This window comes from Blennius ocellaris (assembly GCF_963422515.1).
Source record: "Blennius ocellaris genome assembly, chromosome: 22".
In the NCBI taxonomy this organism is placed as follows: Eukaryota; Metazoa; Chordata; class Actinopteri; order Blenniiformes; family Blenniidae; genus Blennius; species Blennius ocellaris.
The window spans coordinates 17,801,032-17,825,241 of record NC_137671.1 but is presented as its reverse complement, the minus strand read 5'-3'; the positions used below and the strand labels follow the sequence as shown (position 1 = coordinate 17,825,241).

The window sequence follows — 24,210 nt, the reverse complement described above, 5'->3', positions numbered from 1 at the left end:
TTTTAACTGAGCCTGCGGTATCTACCCCAGCCCTTATTGAGACCATCAATATGTTCAGCACTTTTTCTGGCTACAGAATACATTTCAGTAAATCAGAAGTAATGCCATTAGGTAGTCTGAAACAAATACCCCAAACTCCATCTCCCTTTCCTTTGAAATGGTCGCCAGAAGGCTTTGTATATTTGGGAATACGAATAACACCCTCCTTTGACCAATTATATAAGGCAAATTTCCCACCCATATTCCAGCGTATAAGGCTAGACCTTGAGAGATGGAACACTCTCCCAATTTCCTGGTTAGGCCGTGTAGCATTGCTGAAAATGAACATCCTCCCCAGGTTACTTTACCCAATGCAAATGCTCCCAGTTATGTTCCTCCATAAGACTATTAAACAACTAAATAGCTGGTTTAGTTCCTTTATATGGTCTAAGAAGAAACCACGCCTAAAAATAGCTCCATTATGCCTGTCTTCCACAGAAGGAGGTGTTGATCTCCCAGACGTTAGAGAATTCCAGCTCAGTGTTCATCTGCGTACTATAGCTGACTGGATGTGTAGCAAGTCCACATCTCTCTGGTTGGATGTAGAAAGCTCAATGTCCAAATACCCTTTGAGTAATCTTCTGTTTATTAGGAAAAGTACATCTTTGAAATCTGCTTGTACTAACCCAATTACAATTTCTATAGTTAAAGCATGGCACGCCGTGAGAAAATTAGAGGGTAGATCTCAATTCACCTCTGTCTTTACTCCAATATGTGGTAATCCTGATTTCCCTCCTGGAGTGATGGACAATAACTTCCAGATTTGGGCAAATAAAGGAACATCCACCTTACATAAACTACTGGAGGGTTCTACCATGATGTCCTTTAGTCAGTTGAAAAGGAAATATGACATTTTATAACAGGATTTTTTTTCGATATTTGCAAGTAAGAAACTTCATCACAAAAGATACCACAATCCTCCAGTGTCAAAATATTTCACATTTAGAGAGACAGCTTTTCTTACAGAAATCTGGCAGGTCTATTAGCCTATTCTATAAGATCCTTAAGGAACATAACACCACAAACACCTGTTTTCTGAAAGGCTTATGGGAAAAAGAACTCAATGTTAATATAACGGACGATGGCTGGAGCGATGCTTGGAAGAATGCTAAAACGCTGAGTGTTTGTAACCCAGTGAGAGCCATGCCATTGAAACTCCTACACAGGGCCCATATATCTCCCTCACAACGTCAGAAATTCAACCTTAATTCATCTCCATTGTGCCCCAAGTGTAAAACAGAAACGGGTAGTCTTACACACTGTTTGTGGTATTGTAGAAAAGTACAGCAGTTTTGGCAGGTCATTGGGCAGGAAATAAATAAGATCCTAGGTACTAATAGAGATAACAACCCCTTATATCTGCTACTTGGCATATCTGATTCGTCCATCGCCGACAAACTTAAAAGAAAACTTCACCAAACGCTTACTTTCTGTGCTAGAAAGTGTATTCTTTTAAATTGGATGATAGATAAAGTCCCATCCAAGGTTCAATGGCAAAGGGTGACACTCGAATATGTTGCTTTGGACTATCTGACGTGCAAACTACACGGCAAAGATGATGTTTTTCGTAAAACATGGGAACCCTTTTTGTCATATATGGGCTTGAATATTTCGACCATTCTTTCAAGAGGGTTTGTATCATAGCTGAGAATGCTCTGCCTCAATGACGCCCTATCATGCGTGACAGTGTACACTTGGTTTATTCTCCTTGCTTAGTTTATTTGTGTAGAATGATTCCTGAATCTCTCCCCTGTATACATTTGAATTTAAATGTGTATGTGAGCCAAATGTATGTTTGTTTGTTTTTGTCATATGTGTTCCTGTTTTATCTCTTGAAAATTTAATAAACATATATTAAAAAAAATAAATAAATAAATAAATTGCATGCGGAAACATCGAGTTGACCTTGAGAAAAAAAAACTTTTCAATCTCAACGATTAGAGTCAAATCTTGCCCATCATGCATTGTAACTGCCAGTCTCAGGAATCTATTGAAGTTTCACTTTCTGTGCAGCCTAATAATTATTATCTGCTATTCTGTCGTTGTCTGCACAAACACACTGACAACAAAGACATTCTGTGCAATTTCTGCAGCCGGCTCCAATAAACAATTATTCCATAATAACTTTGTTGCTATGATGCAGAAAGGGAAGAATTCAGGAGACCTGAATCAGCTAGCTGATCAGTATTCCTTGTGGGGCTGCAACTAATGATTATTTTAATAATTGATTCATTGGTCGATTATTTTTTCGATTAATCAATGAATCGGTTAAAAAAAAACACACCAAAAAAACCATTTCAAATTGTAGGACCAGTTGATATTGAACGAACCAAACACCAAATAGGTTAGAGTTATTTAAAAGAGCATAACTGAACCAATAAAAAGATACAATACAAATACATATATACACATGTATATAAGATGTACCGTATTTTCTGCCCTATAAGGCGCACCGGGTTATAAGGCGCACCTCCGTTGATTGACATAATTTACAACTTCATTCATATATAAGGCGCACCGCCCTATAAGGCGCATGGAACAGACCAGTGGTCGGCAACCTTTATAGCTCAAAGCCATTAGGTTACATTTTCCACTGATTCTAACACCCAGAGAGGTGCACACACTTTATTTTGATAGTCCTACCTGCAGCCTATGCCAGGAGGACACTACACACAAAACCTTCTTCACTGCTGGTTGACAACTTACAACTACCGGTAATAAACTAAACTACATGAACTAAGCAACAAAAACACAACACAACACAATTATTACCGACACCACAAACCAAATATAACCCCCAATAATTGCATTTAAAACACCACAAACAGCTGCAATGAATTATGGGAGTTTCTATCGGCTGCACTGAGGAGCTCAGGATGTCCCATCATGCCTTGCAGCAACAAATTCATGTTTTGTGTTGTTGGAGGTTATTGTGGGTTGTTGTTGGGCTTGGTGTTGTGTTGATTGTGTTTATGTGTTTTTGTTCCCCAGTTTAGGGAGTCATTATTTCATCTAGTTTATTTTGGTTTGTTAGAATGTTGGTGTGCAACCATGAGTGATGAAGGTGTTGTGTGGAGTGTCGTCCGCTCTGAAGATCCGGTTGCGAAGTTAGAGTTGTCAAAATAAAAGCTTCTGGTTGTTCAGTTGTCAAATAGCAGCCTGGAGTAGAACAATCGTCCATATATAAGGCGCACTGGCAGCTTTTGAGAAAATTTGAGGTATTTAGGTGCCTTATAGGGCGGAAAATACGGTATACAAGATAATTATTAAATAAGATTTAATTTACTTCAGGGACCACATCCAGTCCAGTTTCATCCTGAGTGACCAGACTAGTAAAATATTGCTTTAATAACCTTTAAATTTACACTTCAAAGTTTTTCTTTGTTGTGTCACAGTGTCTGGAATGAAATAGTCTATATTTTTACAAGATCAAACATTTAGTACTGAAAATGATTACAAGCTCAACATAAAGTTTTCGTCCGGTCCCAGCCCTGGTTGTTTTGGCCCACAGCCTGATGTTCTCTGCTGTTAAGGGAAAGTCAACCTAACGGAGAGGAGCTTCATAGAGCAGCGCTGCGCTTCAGGGAGGCGGTGATAATTCACGTCTCAAAACGAAGCGACTGTATGCACCAGCTGCACATGCACCAGAGGTTGTGCGAGGAAATCCTCCGTCTCCCCGTCGGAAACAATCACAGTTTAAAAACAAGAAAGAGCCACACAGCTCAGAACTCCTGAAGTGAAAGATAAAGTAGTTTAGGAAAGGTGGAGAACGCCGGGCAGCAGAATTGGAGATAGTTCTGGGATCATTACGTTACGTTATGGAAGGTGAAGTAAACGGCTCCACAACATGGCAAGTGGCACATAAATGGCGCAACACAACGAATCAACAATGAAATTAGTTGCCAACACTTTTAATAATCGAATTTTATCAATTCGTTGTTGCAGCCTGTTGAATAATGATCTTTTTCTGTAATATGACTAAGTGCACCTGGTTGAGTAATTATCCTTTTCTGTAATACAATAATGAGCACCTGTGTAATCAAATATGACATGTATGATGATTGAACCACAATAATGTAACAAGATTATAAATGTTTTTATAAAATGGAAAGCTAGCGCGAACAATTATAACTGTGTATTAAATTAGCCGCGGAAGGACAAGAGATCAACCTCCGGCCACGGAAGGGCCAGAAGTCAATTAGAACTGTGTCACCGTACAGCCACCTGCAGTAAAACCACATGGCGGACCACCAATAGAACACATGATGAACAAATTAGCACTAATAAGATCCTCCCATAAGCATTATGTACATTGTGAAATACACGGCTATTTCCGAGCTAACGATGAATGATTAAGAAGAAAAGGGGAGGAGTCTAAAGGGAGGAGGGACGACCCCGAAGAAGTGTATTTAAAGGTGCGAACCAAGAAGCACGGACTTTGTGTCCACTGGTCGACCTGGACTCCAGATCTCGTCTCCCAGCCTGTTTGCTTTGTTTTGTAGCCTAGCTGAGTACCAGTACAGTTAGAGAATTATTGATAGGGGGGGTGGATAAAATTAGAATTTGCATGTAACAGGTTTAAATTGACCTTATTTATATACAAATCACATATATAATATCATTTTTTGATTTTCAGGTTGCTACTGCCTGCTACTGGCCATATAAGGAAAACCGCGTTTTGGGCGAATTTCTCGAATTTTGCCACTTTTGACAAGTTTTGTGATTTAATGGCTCAACAGTAACGTATCATATATTACATTCACACATTTGTCATGCTAATCAATGTTTCATTTGTTTATTTTAGGTAGAAGTAGCCAAGTTTTCAGAATATTTGCCACTGTGGGACGAAAGAGAACAATCACCAGAACAATTTGGCAACAACCTCAAGATAGTTTTGGGGAAAACAACTGACAGATCCACTGTTACCTTGACAGAATTCCGTGCCGCGATGGAAAGACTGTCTGTTCAGCCATTATAATCATTAATAATGTGCATGCTATTGATTTTTTTTTGGTGTGTTCTAGTATAAACCATACCTTTTAGTTCATAAATAAACAAAATAAAACAAGTAATCACTATATTTGTACACAATGTTGAGACAGAGTCATTGTCCATTATCATATAGAGCTGAAAAAAGCGTGCAAAAGTGTGATATACGCAGTGCATCAAAACATGCCAGTAGCAGGCAGTAGCAGAACCAAAATTGAAAATGCAGGTTACTTGTGTGTTTTATATATAAATAAGGTCAAAATAAACCTGTTACACGAAGGTTTTGGGAAAAAAGGTCATTTATCCACCCCCCCTATTATTGACTTGTGTTCATGGAGGATTTCTGACATGGCAGCACTTGGCCCTGGACATCAATGCATCAAAAATCCACGACGAGCCCTAATTCCTTCGTTAACTGTTGACGGGCTGGGTCCAGACACTGTTCTGAGCCTGCAGCCTCACAGGCTCTGTCATTTAATGTTGTGTGAGGGACTGACGGACGCTGGCTGAACACTTAATTGATTTGGAAAGGCTCCAACTCCTCAGTGGCCGGGATTACGTCCTAATGTTCCACGTCCACATTAAAGATTTAGGAGAGCCTTTTAAAGGCCTCCCAACACGCACACGCACACACACACACACACACACACACACACACACACACACACACACACACACACACACACACACACGGTTTAGGAGACAAGGCGACACATTCACCTTTCTTCTGAACTTCTCTTCTCACACTTGCTTGATAAGAATTTTACAATTGCAATTCCGTTCTTGGTTCTGCTCAAAACTGGATGTGCAACATTGCCGTTGCCATTCACAACTATTGCACTATTCACACAACTGTTTCTGCATGTTGTTCGTATTTCCTCCCTATTATGAAATATCCACCTTCCAAGAACTGCAAGTTGCCGTGTCGTCCTTTTCCTGATATGTAATCAAACTTTCGAGCATTTGTGCCGCCTACTGGCTGCACTGGTGAAGGACGCATCATGCATGTGAGCGCCCCGTGACGTTTTTCACTCCCACTGGCATCGATAAGTGAATTGCAAACAATTCCAAGGAATTGAAACACTGTGAACCGGTTGTCAAGCAGAAAGGTTTTTGATTCCCATCTCTACACGTTAAGCATGATTGCATTGGAGCACTATGGCTCTCAATTGTCCTCTATAATTATATTTGAATTTCATTCTTGATTGTATTTGTCTATCAACGTTTTTTATTAAAATGCCTTGAAAATAGCCTGGAGTTAATAGGCACCATGTATTTACAGGCTTATGCTTCGCCAGTGTCACAGTCAGTTGGTTTTTGCACATAAATGTTCCATAAACTGTTGAAAAAGGCTGTTGGACTGCTGAAAGGCCCTGTGATTGGGATGGAGGAAGTAAAAAGAAGTAATGCTAACTTAACCAGCCTGTAGTGTTCACAGGATTTCCCTCTGGTTGCTTATTGTGCCATGATATTTAGCTTGCATATTACTAAATCATTATTCCTCATTTGCCTGTCATTCCACACATTACTCAAGTGTTCAGCTGCTGTAATCTTAGTAAACCTAAATAGTGGAGACAATCACAGCAATTGAAATCATTCATCCACTGCAAATGCAGCAAGATGCAGAATAAACAGCTCGCTCTCTGTTAGGCACCAAATAGCATCAAATCCTCAGTGTTAGAGAGAGACTGCATGTGTCTACACCCAGAGCTCAGTTTACAGGAAAAGATCACCACTCTTCAGTTGATAGAAAAGTCTGAGGATTCTGTTAAAGTACCGTATTTTCCACACTATAAGGCACACTGCATTAAAGGCACATGCAATAGACCAGTGGTCATAACCTTTATAGCTCAAAGCCATTAGGTTACATTTTCCACTGATTATAACACCCAGAGAGGTGCACACGCTTTATTTTGATAGTCCTACCTGCAGCCTATGCCAGGAGGACACTACACACTAAACCTTCTTCACTGCTGGTTGACAACTTACAACTAATAAACTAAACTACATGAACTAAGCAACAAAAACACAACACAACACAATGATTACCGACACCACAAACCAAATAGAACCCCCAATAATTACATTTAAAACACCACAAACAGAAACTCCCATAATTCATTGCAGCTATCGGCTGCACTGAGGAGCTCAGGATGCAAGGCATGATGGGAATTCATGTTTTGTGTTGTTGGAGGTTATTGTGGGTTGTTGTTGGGCTTGGTGTTGTGTTGATTGTGTTTATGTGTTTTTGTTCCCCAGTTTAGGGAGTCATTATTTCATCTAGTTTATTTTGGTTTGTTAGAATGTTGGTGTGCAACCATGAGTGATGAAGATGTTGTGTGGAGTGTCGTCCGCTCTGAAGATCAGGTTGTGAAGTTAGAGTTGTCAAAATAAAAGCTTCTGGTTGTTCAGCTGTCAAATAGCAGTGTTGAGTAGAGCGATTCTTCCATATATAAGGCGCACTGGCAGCTTTTGAGGAAATTTGAGGTATTTAGGTGCCTTATAGGGAGGAAAATACGGTAGTTTAAAATGTTCAGAACATTAGAAAAGTGTGTTTTGGTAATTAGAAAAGGATGAAAAGCTAAATGGCTGTGTATCGTCTTACACTAATGTTATCTGGACAGTCTATAATTCAGGAGTTGTACGCTGACTCAGACACCAAAGCCCTGATATTCAAACTTTCACCAAAACTTGTTTCAAAGCTTGATGTGTTTTGATACAGATGCACATTGAAGACTGAAATATTTGGACAGAAACTTCGAAGCTTTTTCATTCAATAGTACGAACTGAAACACAAAACGTCAACATTAATGTCTGTCGAAACTGTGAGCATGTCTGCTTGGTGAATGTGAGTCCAATACCTCTTTTTTTAGTCTCAGCAAAAGAGAAAATGAACAATTAGTCTGTGGAGCAGAAAACCAAACCAATGACCTGGGAAAAGCACACCACTGAGGAGAAGCCACAGTCATGTAATCCTCTGTGGGCTTGTCACTAAAATAAACATTTTCAAAGGAATCTCTTTGCACATGTGTTGGCACCATGAAATATCTGTTTTACCATCGGAATAAATTGTGATTCTGCCGTTTGAAACTCGTTCCAAGCCTTCCTGACCAGAACACCACCACTAAAACAGTCTGTTTTCATGAGGATTGTTGGTAAAAGAGTGATTTGAGAAGCCCCTCACCTGCAGCATGGCGGCAGCCAGGTAGACGGACATGAAGATGGGCGTCAGGGTGGTGTGGCCGCTCTTCATCAGGTGGATGGTGTAGAGGAAGATGAGGTGGCCAGGGATCACTAACAGGAAAAGCACCTGGGCAGAGCGATGATTGGCTCCTGAACAGGGACAGAGAGATGAAGGAAGGATTAACGCTCAGCACAGGGGGAGGGGTTTGTTCTCTGGATGAGGAGTGGGAGAACAGTTCAGTGGCAAACTGCAGGAGCTGAACCAGTCTGCCCACTGTCTCCAGGATGTAGGGTCAAGCTGGTTTCCTTCTAACAGAGAATGAATTCACACCTGTGGCAGTGGGAGATGGATGAGCAGAGCTCTGGCTCTCCAGCAATGACAAACTTTCAAACTCACGCATTATTATAATCCTGACAGCACTTCCACTTCAATAAACCGAGCTCACTTTACACATTCAAAGCCAAGAAAGACGTTCCAGATTGAAGGATCAGCAGCTCTCTTAACACCCTATTGTAAAAACATTCAACAGCTTGGACATGTTTGTACTGACCTGTGCCACAGAACGTGCGGCAGGGAAAGTAGCAGCCTTTGGCCTCGTCGGGAACCTCCCCCGGAGTGCAGTGCAAGTGCAGGTGAGTAGAGATCCTACTGGACTGAATGGCCACCAGATTACCACCGATACCTGTGCAGGAGAGAGAAGTTCCCGGTTCATCTCTGTTTGAGGAAGAATCTGGAGGGTTGTCAAGCAAGACCCGTCATAAATTGTTACATTAACCTTATTTCTCACAACTAAAATCACTACTTTTAAATAGGGCCTTACAAATATGGATTTTTTTGGGGGGGCCAATACCGATTCTGATATTAGGGAATGAAATATTCCAATAACCAATATATCAGCTGAATACATTTTGTGATTTTTCAATTAAAAATACATTAAATACACTCTTAATAGCTTATATGTAGTAACTTTGTATGTAACTTTTGGTTGAAACGTGTTTTTTGTGTTGTCTGCAGATTGCGTTTGTCTGCTCATATTCAGATAGGTGAAATCACCAGTTCCTCCTCTTCAATCGATATAAATGCTATTTATTAATGTGATGTGTGCTGTGAACCTCTTGATCAGGTCACCCTTGTAAAAGATAAGATAAGATAAGATAAGATAAGCCTTTATTGATCTCACAGTGGAGAAATGCACTTGTAACATTCAGCTCTTAAGGACTCATGAGGAAAGGAAAGACAAGGAATGTGCAAACAGTTAGGTAAGAATAGAGGAATCTTATACACAATGACTATCAAATAGGACTAAAAAATAAGATAAGAATCACAAACTATAATAAAGTATAAGTTCTAAGGGGAGTAAAATATACAGTAAGATGAGATACAAGGAAATTAACTATGATGGGGGGCAAAGTGTAGGATAGGTACAATAAACATACTATAGTAAAAAATAATACCAGTGTTGGCAGGGTCAGTCCTAACAAGTTCAATTAGTGACGTAGATAAAGTGGCACAGATAAAGTGGTATAGATGCAGGGTTGTTGCACATACTGTCACTGTTACTACACAGTCCTGTTGTCCAGTCTGACAGCAGTGGGGATGAAGGACTTGCTCCGTCCTACACTGAGGGTGTCTCAGTCTGTCACTGAGAGCTCCTCAGCTCCTCTACAGTCCCGTGCAGTGGGTGGGTGGTGTTGTCCATGATGGAGGTGGCCTTAACTACCACCCTCCTGTCGCTCACCTCCTTCACAGAGTCCAGGGGGCAGCCCAGGACGGAGCTGGCCCTCCTGACCAGCTTGTCCAGTCTGTTCTTGTCCCGCTCTGTGCTGCCCGGGGCCCAGGGGCCAGGGGCCAGGGGCCAGGGGCCAGGGGGCCCGGGGCCAGGGGGCCCAGCACACGGCAGCGTAGTGGAGAGCAGAGGCCACCACAGAGTCATAAAAAGTCCTGAGCAGAGGCCTGCTCACTCCGAAGGACCTCAGTCTCCTCAGAAGGTGGAGGTCACTTTGGCCCTTCTTGTACAGGGCGTCGGTGTTGTGGGACCAGTCCAGTTTATTGTTGAGGTGAACACCCAGGTACTTGAAACTGTCCACCTCCTCAATGTCCTCCCCCTGGATGTTCACCGGTGTGTGTGGAAGTCTCTTCCTCCTGAAGTCCATCACCATCTCCTTCGTCTTACAGGTGGTTGGATCACACCAGTCCACAGTCCATGATGACTGACCGGTACTCCAGTTAGTCCCTGATGACCGACCGGTACTCCAGTTAGTCCCTGATGACCAACCGGTACTCCAGTTAGTCCATGGTGACCGACCGGTACTCCAGTTCGTTCCCCTCAGACACCCAGCCCACGATGGCGGAGTCATCGGAGAACTTCTGCAGATGACAGCTGTCCGTGTTGTAGGTGAAGTCCGACGTGTAGATGGTGAAGAGGAACGGTGAGAGGACGGTGCCCTGAGGGGCCCCGGTGCTGCAGACTACCACCTCAGACTCACATACTGTGGTCGGTCCGTGAGGTAGTCAATGGTCCATGCAGTGAGATGTTCATCCACTCCCACGTCCTCCAGCTTCCCTCGCAGCAGCGCCGGCCTGATGGTGTTGAAAGCGCTGGAGAAATCAAAGAACATGACCCTCACAGCGCTCGGGCTCCCGCCGGGCTCCAGGTGGGTGAGGCCCCCTGCTGCAGGTAGATGACGGCGTCCTCTACTCCGATGTTAGGCCTGTAGGCAAACTGCAGCGGGTCCAGGGTGGGGCTCACCACAGTGCGGAGGTGGGTGAAGACGAGCCGCTCCATGGTCTTCATCAGGTGGGAGGTCAGGGCGACTGGTCTGTAGTGGGCCGGTTCCCTGGCGTGGGCTGTTTTAGGAACCGGGATCACACAGGAGGTCTTCCACAGGACTGGGACCTTCTCCAGGCTGAGGCCCAGGACCTGGGAGAGCTGGTCTGCACAGGTCCTCAGCAGCCTGGGACTGATGCTTTCCTCTGCTTCAGTCGCCTCAGCTCTCCTCACCTGGTCCGGTGTGATGGAGAGGGGGGAGTCAGGGGGGGACGGGGGTAGACTGCTGGGGGTAGGGCAGGTGATTGAGGAAGTCCGTATGGTGGGGGCTGGAGACGTGGGTGCAGGGGGGCAGGAGGCAGGTGAAGGTGGTCGGGGGAGGGGGGGCAGTGTCCACTGAGCTGGAGACGTGTGAAGAGATGGGAGCAGGACGGGGGGCAGAAGGAGCGGGGGGAGGGGAGGGAGGGGGGCGGAGGGAGTGGGGGGAGGGGAGGGAGGGGGGCAGAGGGAGTGGGGGGAGGTGAGGGAGGGGGGCAGAGGGAGTGGGGGGAGGGGAGGGAGGGGGGCGGAGGGAGCGGGGGGAGGGGAGGGAGGGGGGCAGAGGGAGTGGGGGGAGGGGAGGGAGGGGGGCAGAGGGAGTGGGGGGAGAATCAAAACGGTTGAAGTATTGGTTGAATTGGTCCGCCCGGCGCTGGTCTCCATCAGCTGTCCCTCCATCAGCTGTCCCTCCATCAGCTGTCCCTCCATCAGCTGTCCCTCTGGCACTCCGTCCAAATCCGGAGATGTTCTCTAGACCCTCCACACGTCACCACGTTGCCCTGGTCCAGCTTCTGCTCCAGCTTCTGCCCACAGTCCTTCTTGGCCTTCCTGATCCTCCTGGAGCTCGTGTTGGACTCTCCTCTGCTCCTCTGTCCCCTGAGTTGAAAGCCCTTTTCCTCTGGTTCAGGAGGGTTTTAAGCTCAGGGGTCACCCAGGGGTGGTTGTTGGAGAAACTCCGGACCTTCCGGTCGGCACGGTGTTCTCCACACAGAAGTTAATGTAGTCAAAAAGAGATGTCGATCTCAATGGGTTTCTATTTTTCCTGGTTAATTAAAGGTTAAGAATTGTATTTTTCATTACTGAACTTTAGGAAACTCTCAGCCATGGAAAGTTACTCTCCCACAAAAAAAAGTCTTTAAAATATACTTCCCATAAAAGCTATCACTTCTGCAGAGAGGATAAACCAATTAGAGAGGCACCAATCCATTTTTCCCTTCCGATCCAATCCCAATACCTGAATTTGGATATCTGCCGATACCGATATTATTCCGATATCAAAGCTCTGTTTGCTTTAATATTATATTATATAATAAACTGCTCTGTACGGGCAAGTATGCAATGTACAAATGTTTGCATGTCTGCTCCCTAAAGACAACTTGGTTATTTAGTAGAAGGTCGGAAAAGGAAGCAGTTCAAAATATTTTTGTTCACTTCGGACAATGTGAGGGTCTGCGTGACGGCCTCATCTCATAATAAACTAGTTCTCTCTTTAAAACATCAGAATCACTGGAGAAACTATTTAGCACAAACAGTATGTTTTTCCAGCACAAACAATTGGGACTATGTTCAGGAAGTTTTGCATGGAGTATGACGCAGCTTCACGGAGGTGTGAATCGCCTGCTGACAGCATGCAGGAGTGACTTTTCATTGTTTCGACGCCGCTGGCAGTGCCTTTCTCTTTTGCCATTTGGCGTTCTAAAACCATGACGCCTGGCTGCAGAGTGGCCACCTGGCTGTACAACAGCTCTGCAAAAAGACACGTTGCTGTGTTGCTTTGTGGTGTTTTGAGCATAAAATAGGTCCAAACAGCGACATGTTGTCATGAAAAGGTGGATAGCTTATGGAAACATGCAGCCTATGGTCTTTCATTTCCACACAAAACACACTCCATGTAAATGACAGATTGTTTGGTGCAGGCTGCTGGTTGACGTGATTGCAGCTGCTGCTATGACTCCAGAAATATCAGACACACTAAGCCAGGCTTCCCCAATTCCAGGCCTCGAGGTCGGGTGTCCTACATGTTTTACGTTTCTCCCGGTTGCAACACACCTGAATGCAATAAGGGCCTCGTTGCTTGGCTTGTTTACCAGCTTGACGATGGCGTCAACATCAGATTGAGTGTGCTGAAGCTGGGAGAGAGTGAAAACCTGCAGGACACCGGGCCTCCAGGCCCGGAATTGGGGAAGCCTCTAGTAAGCGATAGTGGTCACGGGTTTCTGACCGATACCTCGGCTGTCCCTCAACCAGTGCACCAATAGCCACTGTTTTGAGCCGCAACTGTGGATTTTACGAAAGATTCTCCTACGATCCAGTTTCCTTTCAGATGGCAGAACATTGTGCCGTTTGTAGGAGCCTTTACACTCCATGTTGAGAACACAACATCATACGGATGCAATCAAAACCTTCAGAGAATTTCTCTTCAAGTAGGAAGAAATGATTTGGCCCATGTGGTGGACCTTGAGGAGCGATAAGGAGGAATGTGGATCTCTGCAGGCTGAAGCAACTGAGGTAATACGTCCACTCTATCAAACTGCCAGGGGCAAAGGGAGCTGGGCCGTTGAGGCAGAGCTCTTTGTCTTCTGGTTGGTCAACGTCCTCTGATCTTTAGTTACACACCGAGAGACTCCCTCTATGGAGAGGGGGACGAATTCAAGAATATAGGAAGAAATGAAGGGTCAACAAAATGAACCACAAATGGCAACTCCTTTTTTCACACCTTCATTTGACTGGTTTGCTTTCACACCGCATGATTGAGAGCAGACAAACCACTATCAGTGCTGCTTGTTTGGGGGCGCTATCACCCAAATCTAACACTGAGCAGGGAGGAAGAGCGGCATGACGAAGTAGACACCCGGCTCAGTGACTTCCAGATTGAAAGTGGAAATACATTTGTCCCTCACTATAACACAATTCACCTTTCGTGGCCTTGCTGTTTTGCAGATTTTCTTTGGGTGCAATGTTGCAGGCTTTTTATTTTTTTAACAGCGTTTGAACGTGCGTCCTTATTGGCTAAGGGAGAACCTGCACATTGTATTCTGTGTCCTGATTGGCTAAGGGACTGTAGACTCTTGTCAATCAATCTCTCTGCCGCCGAGTCTCAAGTACTGTATGCGACTTGCCAAATATAAATCAATGTGATCGATAGCTGTTGAGATATGCTCTCATGTGTTTGGATTTGTTTTTGTTTACAAATGATGTCATGGCAACGCTCATTGATCATGTGACTGATTGATTGCTGATTTGACACACGTGTGAAAATAAAGACTGGTGTGCCCGAGGTCCGGGTGATCACAAAGGAAAAAGACGTGTGCTGTGTTATGTCACGTTTAACGCTGTGTTTAAGTGTAGACTCTGCTAACAACAGCAGTGAGACTCTGAAGTGCTGCATGTTTGCAAGTTTTGTTCCTGACAAACTCCACAATGTTGACAAAACGTTCTGCACCGACAAAGGAACCTGCGGTCGCAGCCAGAAGGCAGAGGAATGTTTATGTTTTAAAATCGACCAAGGTTTGAACTTTGGGAGTTTCAACAAGAGAAATGTGAGAAAATGTTCATTCCTGTCTGAGAAAAGTGTATAAAGGGTGTGGTGACGGCTTTTACAGCCTTAAAACATGTAGAATACATGTAAAAAAAAAAAAAAAGATAACTACTTCGCGGATTTCGATTATTGCGGGTTATTTTTAGAACGTAACGAGGGACCACTGTGTGCGGAACAGACCTCAGATCATTTGCAAGTAAGCAAAGACCCACATTTTCAAGTGGACCAGAGTTCACGTCTTTAATCCGGATTAGAGTCCGAGAAGCTTTCACACCTGCACAAACACAGCTACTTTTTCCCAGAAACAAATTGTGGTCCAGCTAAAACATTGCTGGTGTGAACGCGCCCTAAAGGCTCAAAAAACCCTGAGGCGTCCAACATCCGGTCTTCAAACATTTCTATGTGCTTTTCATTTCTAATCTCAACCTAATCAATCTAGTCTACCACTACTGGTCACAGAAATGTCTTTTGGCCGCACGTACAATCCTCCAGGAAACGTCCACAAATAGAAGAAATGAACACAGATGGAAAGCTTTGTGTATCAATACCAAACGTAGAGCATAAAGGAGCCAGAAGGCTGAAACATACAGAGGACAGCCTGGTATTTCAATGCAGCTTTTGAAGTTCAGTGTCGAGGTTGTGCAAAGTAATTCACTGCTATTACACCGAAGGGCATCGATCGCATGAAGCCGGTCGGCGAAGTGTTTCCGAGTTCAAGATGGTGTCGTGGCAGTGATTGAAGCATTTGCAACTTGATTTGAATGTGATTTGGATTATGAAATAAGTTATCTATTACTTTTTTGTGTCATCCTCAGGTTTTCCTTTTTACACGTCATCAAAATGATTTATATCTATTTGTATGCACATATAGAGAATCCAAATAAATTCATTGATTTGCTCATTTGCCATGATTAAACATCCAAACAAACAGTCTTATTGCTTGTGTATATGAAACAAACCTGTCAAGCTTAGTATCGGATGAAGTAGAGCGGATCAATCGCAGCATAGCTGCATATCTTCGATGTGTAGACGTGTAGATTTTTTGCACTCTGCGTCAATATGAGGCGATACTACAAATCAGGATTTAAATCAGCAACATTTAGATGCTTTAGAATTTAGACTGTGTGCTTAAAAGCCAACATGTTAACATCATTTCAAACAGACCTGTCAATATTCTGGAAAAAAAGGTACTACCTCTGGATCCATGCACCAAACCAAAGCCTTGGACATGATCTTGTCCTTTGGACTTGAAACACTTGATCAGTCATGGAATTTGCTGCATACATATGTGCTTGTTGAGTCTCATGATCACCTTGTAAAAAAGAAAAGAAAATAATAATAAATTAAATTCATGTATAATGGAGATAAGGGCTCAAGCTGTATGTCTAAGTCCTAATGTCATGCTTGAGCGCATGCGCAAGCCACGGTTCACTTGAAATACCTGGCGAGTTCCTCTTTCACCTGGACCATTGTCAGGAGCACACAGCCCGTTGGTATGTAGTTGATCATGTGACTTGATAACACTGCATGTTGATTTCTGTTCATTAACGTATGCCACAATGTTTCTCTGTCTCGCGCAGCCGTGTGTGACGTAGTTGAAAATTATTTATAGCTCTGGATGTTCGGCGAGAATGTTTAAACTTTAGTTAGCATTTGGCTTTTAGCGTTAGCTCGGGCCGATACCTTAGTTATTTAGCGCACTTGGCGGCTGACATGAACTCGATAGGTTTGATGTGTTGTGTGTTTAAGTACCTTAGTTAGTCCCGTTGAATGTGTGTGTGAAAGGCACGGGCGCAGTTTGTAAGCGCGAGCGTGCAAGTGTTTACATCACGTGAGCGGTGGTGTCGCGGGGCATTCTGGGTGGTGTAGTCTTTTGAGCGATCTCCGCTATGGTGAATTTGGATGACTGTCAAGACTGAAGAAGGTTATTTGTTTGCATGGTGATGTTCGAAGAATATGTTTTGATTGTTTTATTTGTCACTTCCAGGTTTATGACCTGTGTACCTGTGTACCTTTGTAGCTGTTCATACCCAGTGAGAAGATGTGCAGTTTACAACAAAGGAAATAAAAACAGAAAACACGAGTTATACAATTGTGTGCTGCTTGACAAGCCTGTTCGGAGGGCTGGGAAAACAAAAGTCCGAACAGTGCTGCAACGATCTTTTATTTCTTTTTTGCACCAGCTCACACAGACTTTTTCCGCCCTTGCCTCCGCAGTGTGGTTGCTGCCATACACACGGATATAAACAAAGCAGCAGCAGACAGGTGGGCACAGAGCAGCTCAGAAAAAACAAAAACAGCTCCTGCTAAGTGTTCCTTTATGTCTGTGAGGGAATGAAATAGCTTTCTGTATTCAGGCTCATAAAATATGTATCATTCACGCAGCTGCATTTCAGCGGGTAAACACATCTCCTCAACATGGAGGTGTACTGTGAACCACACAGAGAAAACACAGAGCAGTGTGTGTGTGTGTGTGTTATAGTGGTGAGTGTATTAAATTAGACAGTGCCACCACCTCAGGGTGATGTCCACTTAATTCTATCTATTGTGGCACTTTGTCTGCCTGGCGACATCTTACTGGAGCATTACCAGTGCTCCCACTGGGCCTGGAAACAGACACAACATCACAATGAACGTTCACAGTCGCTCCATCCTCTCTCCTCACAATCTGAATACAATCTGAGCTGATCTCGTTATGCTCTGCTTTCTGTTGTTTCCGAGGCGAGCGCCTCCATGGCCACCTTGTGCCTGTGTGACAACAAAGGAGCTGTAGTCAGGAGGAAACCGCTCAGTTTGAGCTTTTTAAGATGTGGCAGTTATTAGAAAGTACATTTCATCCAGTTTTCTCCTGGGTCACTGGGGAAGTAGCTTTACTTCCTTTGTTTCATCCCTCCCATGGCAATAATTAATAGACTTAAAAAAAAGATGTGTAGACTTGAGGGAGAGTGTGTCTACAACCCATCCAGCCAATCTCACCAGGATGATTTATTCCTATGTAATGATTTCTGTTTTTCTACTGTTGTAGAGAAAATATAAGTAGGTCCAACATCACGGTCACAAAAAATTAAAGCAGAAACCATATCATTTTAAAATGAACTTACTTAAAAAGGCCAGTAAACGTGTTTTAGAGCTGTAAAATATGAAGTTACATGCGATAATGTAGAGCTTTGTGATTTGCAATTTTTACTTTCACAGAAGTTAAACTCTTTAATCTTTGTCCTGTGCTCTATCTCTTATCCCTCATTTACACAAGTTAGAACTGTATTTATTTTAAATGTAGTTGTCAGAAGCTCAGTGACCACCAGACATGAAATAATTATTGTTCTTCAATTTCTTATTCAGTTCAGCACACAATTTCTACACTCATCACAATCAATCACACTTGTATTTAATGCTTCAAATTCTGTCATCTTGAATTGTCCAGTGTTTCCGTTTTTTTTTTTCTTTTGTGATTTGTATATTGTGCTTGTTGCTATGGTAATGATACATTGCTGACACATTGTGATGTCGAAGCGTTTACTTGATTTGTTAGTTTAAATGAGTTTTTTTGTAATATTGTACAGCATGTTGAGAAGACAATGTAATAAAAAGAATTTGAGATCCAGCACGGACCGAACGAGAAACCTTGGTTTAGACTTCACTGAGAACACAAGATAGGCAGCAAACAGTCCATGAGCCACATCTGGCCCTTTCATTGTCCTTAAGCCACAGGAGAAGCTGAGATTTAATTTTATTCAATTGAAAGTAGCATACATAGTGTTACCTTGTAACTGCTTTTTTGTGTGTGTGTGTGTGTGTGTTTGTGTTTTAGGGGATACCTTAACCAAAGTTCTTTGTGTTTGAAGGCTTCAATGTGCATCATCAGACCATTCTCAGCCATTCCTATAGTGCTAATTCACGATGTCTCCCTCAGGAAACTCACTTTAGCTGATTCAAACTGTGAAGAAGTGCTGGACGCATCTTGATGGTGTAATAAAAAGCTAAATGTCAGCCCACACGGGCTCCTTGTATTGACAGGTTCTTGGCAAGAAGAGGAACCGTAAAGAAGGCAGAAGCGCAGACTCTGATAGCTTCACTTTGTCTGCGACCAGAGTCAACATAAGGCAGCAAGAGATCATTGAGAATAGTGTGTAAGAGTGTAAGAGGCTGGAGTCATTCATAATGGAGTAAAGACTTACTACACCATCCAACAAGTGAATGGATTGACATTTTCTGGACTGTGTACTGGCAGGAGTCTGGTATGATACACACTATTTAGGGACACTGTACCCAAGTCAAAGAAAGAACCCACCCCCTCCCCCATTTTATTAAAAAAGTACAACTTTTGTCATCCAGCACCCTTTTTTTTTTTAATGTTGGTGATAAAACGAGCCAAGCATCTCATATCAATTAAAAATCAATATACAGATTTAGGAAACTGATACACTAAACAGAATTGATCGAAGTGCATTGCTTTAGTCAAATTGGAAGTATTGAATCATCTCAGCCAACTGGAATATGACAGCAACACAACATTCTCACCTTAACAGAAAAAAATGACCATTTTGGGTTTTCACACTGTAATTCTGAAGTCTTATTAGATTCATGCACTTCTTGCATATCCATCCATCCATCCATCCATCGGCTACCGCTTTATCCGGGGCCGGGTCGCGGAGGCAGCAGTCCAAGCAGAGTTGCCCAGACTTCCCTCGCCCCAGACACTTCCTCCAGCTCCTCCGGTGGCACCCCAAGGCGTTCCCAGGCCAGCCGAGAGACATAGTCTCTCCAGCGTGTCCTGGGTCTGCCCCGAGGCCTCCTACCGGAGGGACATGCCCGGAACACCTCCCTCGGGAGGCGTCCGGGGGGCATCCGAAATAGATGCCCGAGCCACCTCAGCTGGCTCCTCTCGATGTGGAGGAGCAGCGGCTCTACTCCGAGCTCCTCCCTGGTGACTGAGCTTCTCACCCTATCTCTAAGGGTGACTGAGCTCCTCACCCTATCTCTAAGGGTGACTGAGCTCCTCACCCTATCTCTAAGGGTGACTGAGCTCCTCACCCTATCTCTAAGGGTGACTGAGCTCATCACCCTATCTCTAAGGGTGACTGAGCTCCTCACCCTATCTCTAAGGGTGACTGAGCTCTTCACCCTATCTCTAAGGGTGACTGAGCTCCTCACCCTATCTCTAAGGGTGACTGAGCTCCTCACCCTATCTCTAAGGGTACGCCCAGCCACCCTACGGAGGAAGCTCATTTCAGCCGCTTGTATCCGGGATCTCGTTCTTTCGGTCATGACCCATAGTTCATGACCGTAGGTGAGGGTAGGAACGAAGATCGACCGGTAAATCGAGAGCTTCGCTTTTTGGCTCAGCTCCTTCTTCACCACGACGGACCGATACAACGTCCGCATAACTGCAGACGCCGCACCGATCCGCCTGTCGATCTCACGCTCCATCTTTCCCCCACTCGTGAACAAGACCCCAAGATACTTAAACTCCTCCACTTGGGACAAGTGGAGGATATTGCATATCTTCATGTTTTATTTTGTTTTTTTTATCTATGATGTATTTCAGGTCTTTTCAACCACCATTGACTCCGACCTGGTGATGTGCACTATTAACTTGCATCATGTATTAATGGTGAGTTTTAGCTTGATATAATTAGAGGGTGCTTTGGAAGCTGCTGGAAATTACTTCCTGCACACTGACTTTATGCTGGTTTGCCCTTAAGGTCAGTTTGTGTTGGGTTTTGGGGTGAAGAGCCTGGAGACATGGCCTCGCCCACCTCAACAGGAGGGCAAAATGAAGGGAGGTTTTGGGGCGATCTGAGTCATTTAGGTCACTGGGTATGACAGGAGGAATGAGGGTGAGGGAGGATTTGTGGGGTCTCTGCCACTCTTTGTTAGACCTCAAGGGCGGGGTCTGCGCCCCGTCTCCACATTTCATTTTGTTTGCTCATTCTGATGGCTCTCACACGAGACACAATCAAACAAGGCAGATGAGACATCGTGAAAGAAAAACATGGAGTGGAGGAAGTGGGAATGACTTATTGGTGGAAGTGAGCTGTAAAGAAGGGAGACGCCTTATCTAAAAACAAGCAACAGAAGGAGGAGAGGTGGGAGGCTGAGAGAAGAGAGGAAAAAAAGCCAAATATGCTAAGATGACAAGCAAAGATTAAAGATGCAAGTGAGAGTACTGTCGGGTAGGAGAATAGAGAACAAGATGAACAACATAATATGAAATGTGCCACATTGACCAAGGCGCATCAATGGATGTGTAAGACATCCATACCTGAATTTAAAATCAGAGCAAATGAAGGAACACAGCCTGTTTCTGAGGTAATATGCTCGACCTAATGAAAGAGACAGAATAAGAGCAAGTACAAGTACAAGCAGGACCCACGTCGCAGTACCTGGTCTATGACAGGAGTACACTCTAAAACTTTCAATATTCATATATTTAGGCGCCATCTGTTCGATTTTGGTAGCAGGAGCTAACAAAATGCTTCAGCAGGAGAATCCAACTAGAAAAAACCCCAAAAGTATAAACCCCAAGCTGTGGAGGGAAAGACCTCCACAGCTCCATCTTTCTTTGAACCTGTCTTTTTCTATCAATCTCCCTCTCCCCACTCCATTCCAATCAGACGTCGCCGCGCTGACTCCGCACCATCTGCTCGCGCTCCAATTGTATTTCTCTTGAATTGGAGAGAAGCTGTGCTGCATGGTAATAGTGCTCTTCCAACCGTCCATTAAACATTTGAAAAACCCAGAGAATTTTTACCGAGAGCCCGTCCTCTCAACGCGAGAAGATCATTAGCTCAATTTCCGTTTACATATCAATGGAAAACCATTAACATAGCACAGGAACCTCGTTAAGTGTCCCTCATTAGAGACATTTAATTAAAAGCTTATCTCTTGTTGTGGAGGTGCCAGCGCCCTGGCAGGCGTCAGCTGAGCCCCTTGGCAAGAGGAAGATGCGAGCGAGGCGGAAACCGGGAGAATACTGAGAGTTTTATGAAGACAGACGGACTGCCCAAACCGCTCTCATTAGCTAACACATTTATGCTGATGATGTCTGAGTCTCTCGCTGTCTTTTTTTTCCCCCCAATCACCTTCATCTGTCCAGGGTGCCTGCCTCTGATTTCATTTTACGCAAGTGCACACACACACACGCACGCACGCAACACACACACACAGCTGGGAGCTGCACAACGCAAGACAAATAGACTCCAAAGTGAGTTATCCATCTTATGTATAAACACTTTGTTTCCATCTTTGCTGGAAGGGTCAAAGATGGCATTAATTACAAAAACTCAGAGCGATAAATGAGACAAACAACACCAGACAAGAGTCTCTCTGTGTTCAAAACTTCCGAGCTAAACAGCTTGTTAGCATCCCTCTGCCCAGGATGACACCACAGTGTATATGGCTGCTGCTCATTAAAACTATTTTCGAGAGCAGAAGAAAAACCCACAAAACACCAGCTTAGTCTCTTCCTTCCAGGTTGAAATGTGGTTTTCAGGAAAATGGGCCTGCTGTGAAAAGTCACACAGAGACGCTTCAGGCGACCTTACATGTCAGACCACAGTCTGTTAGGAGCCGGACACAACTACAGGACCATCTGACTCCACTTTCACTAAATGAACACATAAAGGCCAGTATTTCATTTCTTTTTCAAGGCACAAATTAGCTTATATGGCCATCTGTTAAACTCATCACTTACCAGGCTCAGCAGTAGCCATTAAACTAAGAGTCCAGTGTGAAATTACAGCAGGCTCAGTTTTTGAGAGGCATCTGGCTGCAGGACCTCCACTGTGAGGCCTCCTCCACTGTCAGACAGGAAATGACGACACATTTAACCCGGACGCGCAAGCTACATAGCGGTAAGTTGCAACATTGAAATTTCCCGAAAAAGTCAGGAATGTATGGTTTCTTACGTGTGTTCGCCGTTTATATACCTGCGGTATTCTAACATACATTGATGATGATAACAGTGTGTTACCCCAGTGGTTTAGGTTACGTGTCATTTTACAGCTGAGTCATGCTAACGGTGGCTATCAATAAACCCAGGTTTATCTTTTCTCAGTACATAATGTAAAGTAACTGTTCGTATATCTGATGGGGAAACAGTTTGTAAAGAGTCCAGCAAGAGCTGATGAAGTACCCTTCATGCAGTAGCTAATGCATTGCAATGAAGTAGAAAACATGTTTTTCTCATCTTGGGAACGTTTTAGAGAAGCGAGGTTCTCACAGGACAGCCAAACTATCAACATGTAATGTAAAGCAACATGATGTATTACTGTAGTTTATATTAATATCTAAAGATGTTAAAAATAGCTCAACCTTAATCAGTTGTAGTAAAGAAATTAATATATATCAAATACAGGAGTAATATTATACCAGTACTGATTGATAAACGTGGCTGCTTTTAATTTTCTTTTTTCTTTTAATTTATATTCTATATGGTATTTGTTTACATTTGCCATGTATTCCATAGGGGGGAAGCATTTTTTGTTTGATCTCTGTGACGTGCCAACATGACAACAACCAACAGCCTTCAACACACTCAAAACCTTACCTGTAAGGACTCCGTGTCATACTGAGTTTCAATAAATTATAATTTTCAAGCATTTTCACTGTTTTCATTCCAACATTCCTTCATATCAGAGCGACGCTCCAATCAGAGCTGCCGTTGTGGTTCCTGTGTAGAACCCTGCTCTCCTGCTCTCTGTCAGGAACGATGCTCCCTGTGACCTGGAACCTTTATAGCTAAACATTATCATGTTCATTAAATATGACTTTATATAAGTTGTGTTGTCTTGTTCTTCACAATGTTCAGTTCAAATGTCTTCAGGTTTTGAAGACGACAATGAATCAGTGTTGAAATGACGAATATAACGTCAGTGTGACGAATTAAAAACCCTCATAGTGTCTTGATGTGTTTGAATATTGAAATATGTGTGTTTGTGTGTTTGAAGAAGAGAAGTGGACTAATGTGTCTTCCAGACTGGACGTCCCTCCACCAGGTGGAGACGACAGAGGAAGACAGTCTGGTTTCAGTCTCTGCTGGTCAAATCACTCATGTGTCTTCCAGACTGGACGTCCCTCCACCAGGTGGAGACGACAGAGGAAGACAGTCTGGTTTCAGTCTCTGCTGGTCAAATACTATTGATGCAGCGCTGAAACATCATTTTCTGTCTTTTCCAGAGGAAACGTGTGAATCAAGGATTGTTGGTGACTGAAGACGTGACGCAAAGGGGGTTCAGGAGAACATGGAGGAACAGGCCCTTCAGTACTGGACATGGAGGAACAGACCGTCCAGTACTGGACATGGAGGAACAGGCCCTTCAGTATTGGACCTGAAGGAACAGGCCCTTCAGTACTGGACATGGAGGAACAGGCCCTTCAGTACTGGACATGAAGGAACAGGCCCTTCAGTATTGGACATGAAGGAACAGGCCCTTCAGTATTGGACATGAAGGAACAGGCCCTTCAGTATTGGACCTGAAGGAACAGGCCCTTCAGTACTGGACCTGAAGGAACAGGCCCTTCAGTATTGGACCTGAAGGAACAGGCCCTTCAGTATTGGACCTGAAGGAACAGGCCCTTCAGTATTGGACCTGAAGGAACAGGCCCTTCAGTACTGGACATGGAGGAACAGGCCCTTCAGTACTGGACATG

At 43.8% G+C, this 24,210-nt stretch overlaps 1 protein-coding gene across 2 annotated transcripts in view; it reads right to left on the bottom strand.

Moving 5' to 3' along the window:
* slc41a2b (solute carrier family 41 member 2b) overlaps positions 1 to 24,210 on the bottom strand; it is an 86,828-nt gene that overhangs the window by 21,777 nt on the left and 40,841 nt on the right. For both annotated transcript variants that reach the window (XM_080518239.1, XM_080518240.1), the window contains exons 9-10: positions 8,763 to 8,894; positions 8,213 to 8,361 (exon numbers count right to left, since the gene is read on the bottom strand). In XM_080518239.1, the coding sequence (XP_080374365.1) occupies positions 8,213 to 8,361; positions 8,763 to 8,894 (281 nt within the window). The remainder of the gene's footprint in view (positions 1 to 8,212; positions 8,362 to 8,762; positions 8,895 to 24,210) is intronic.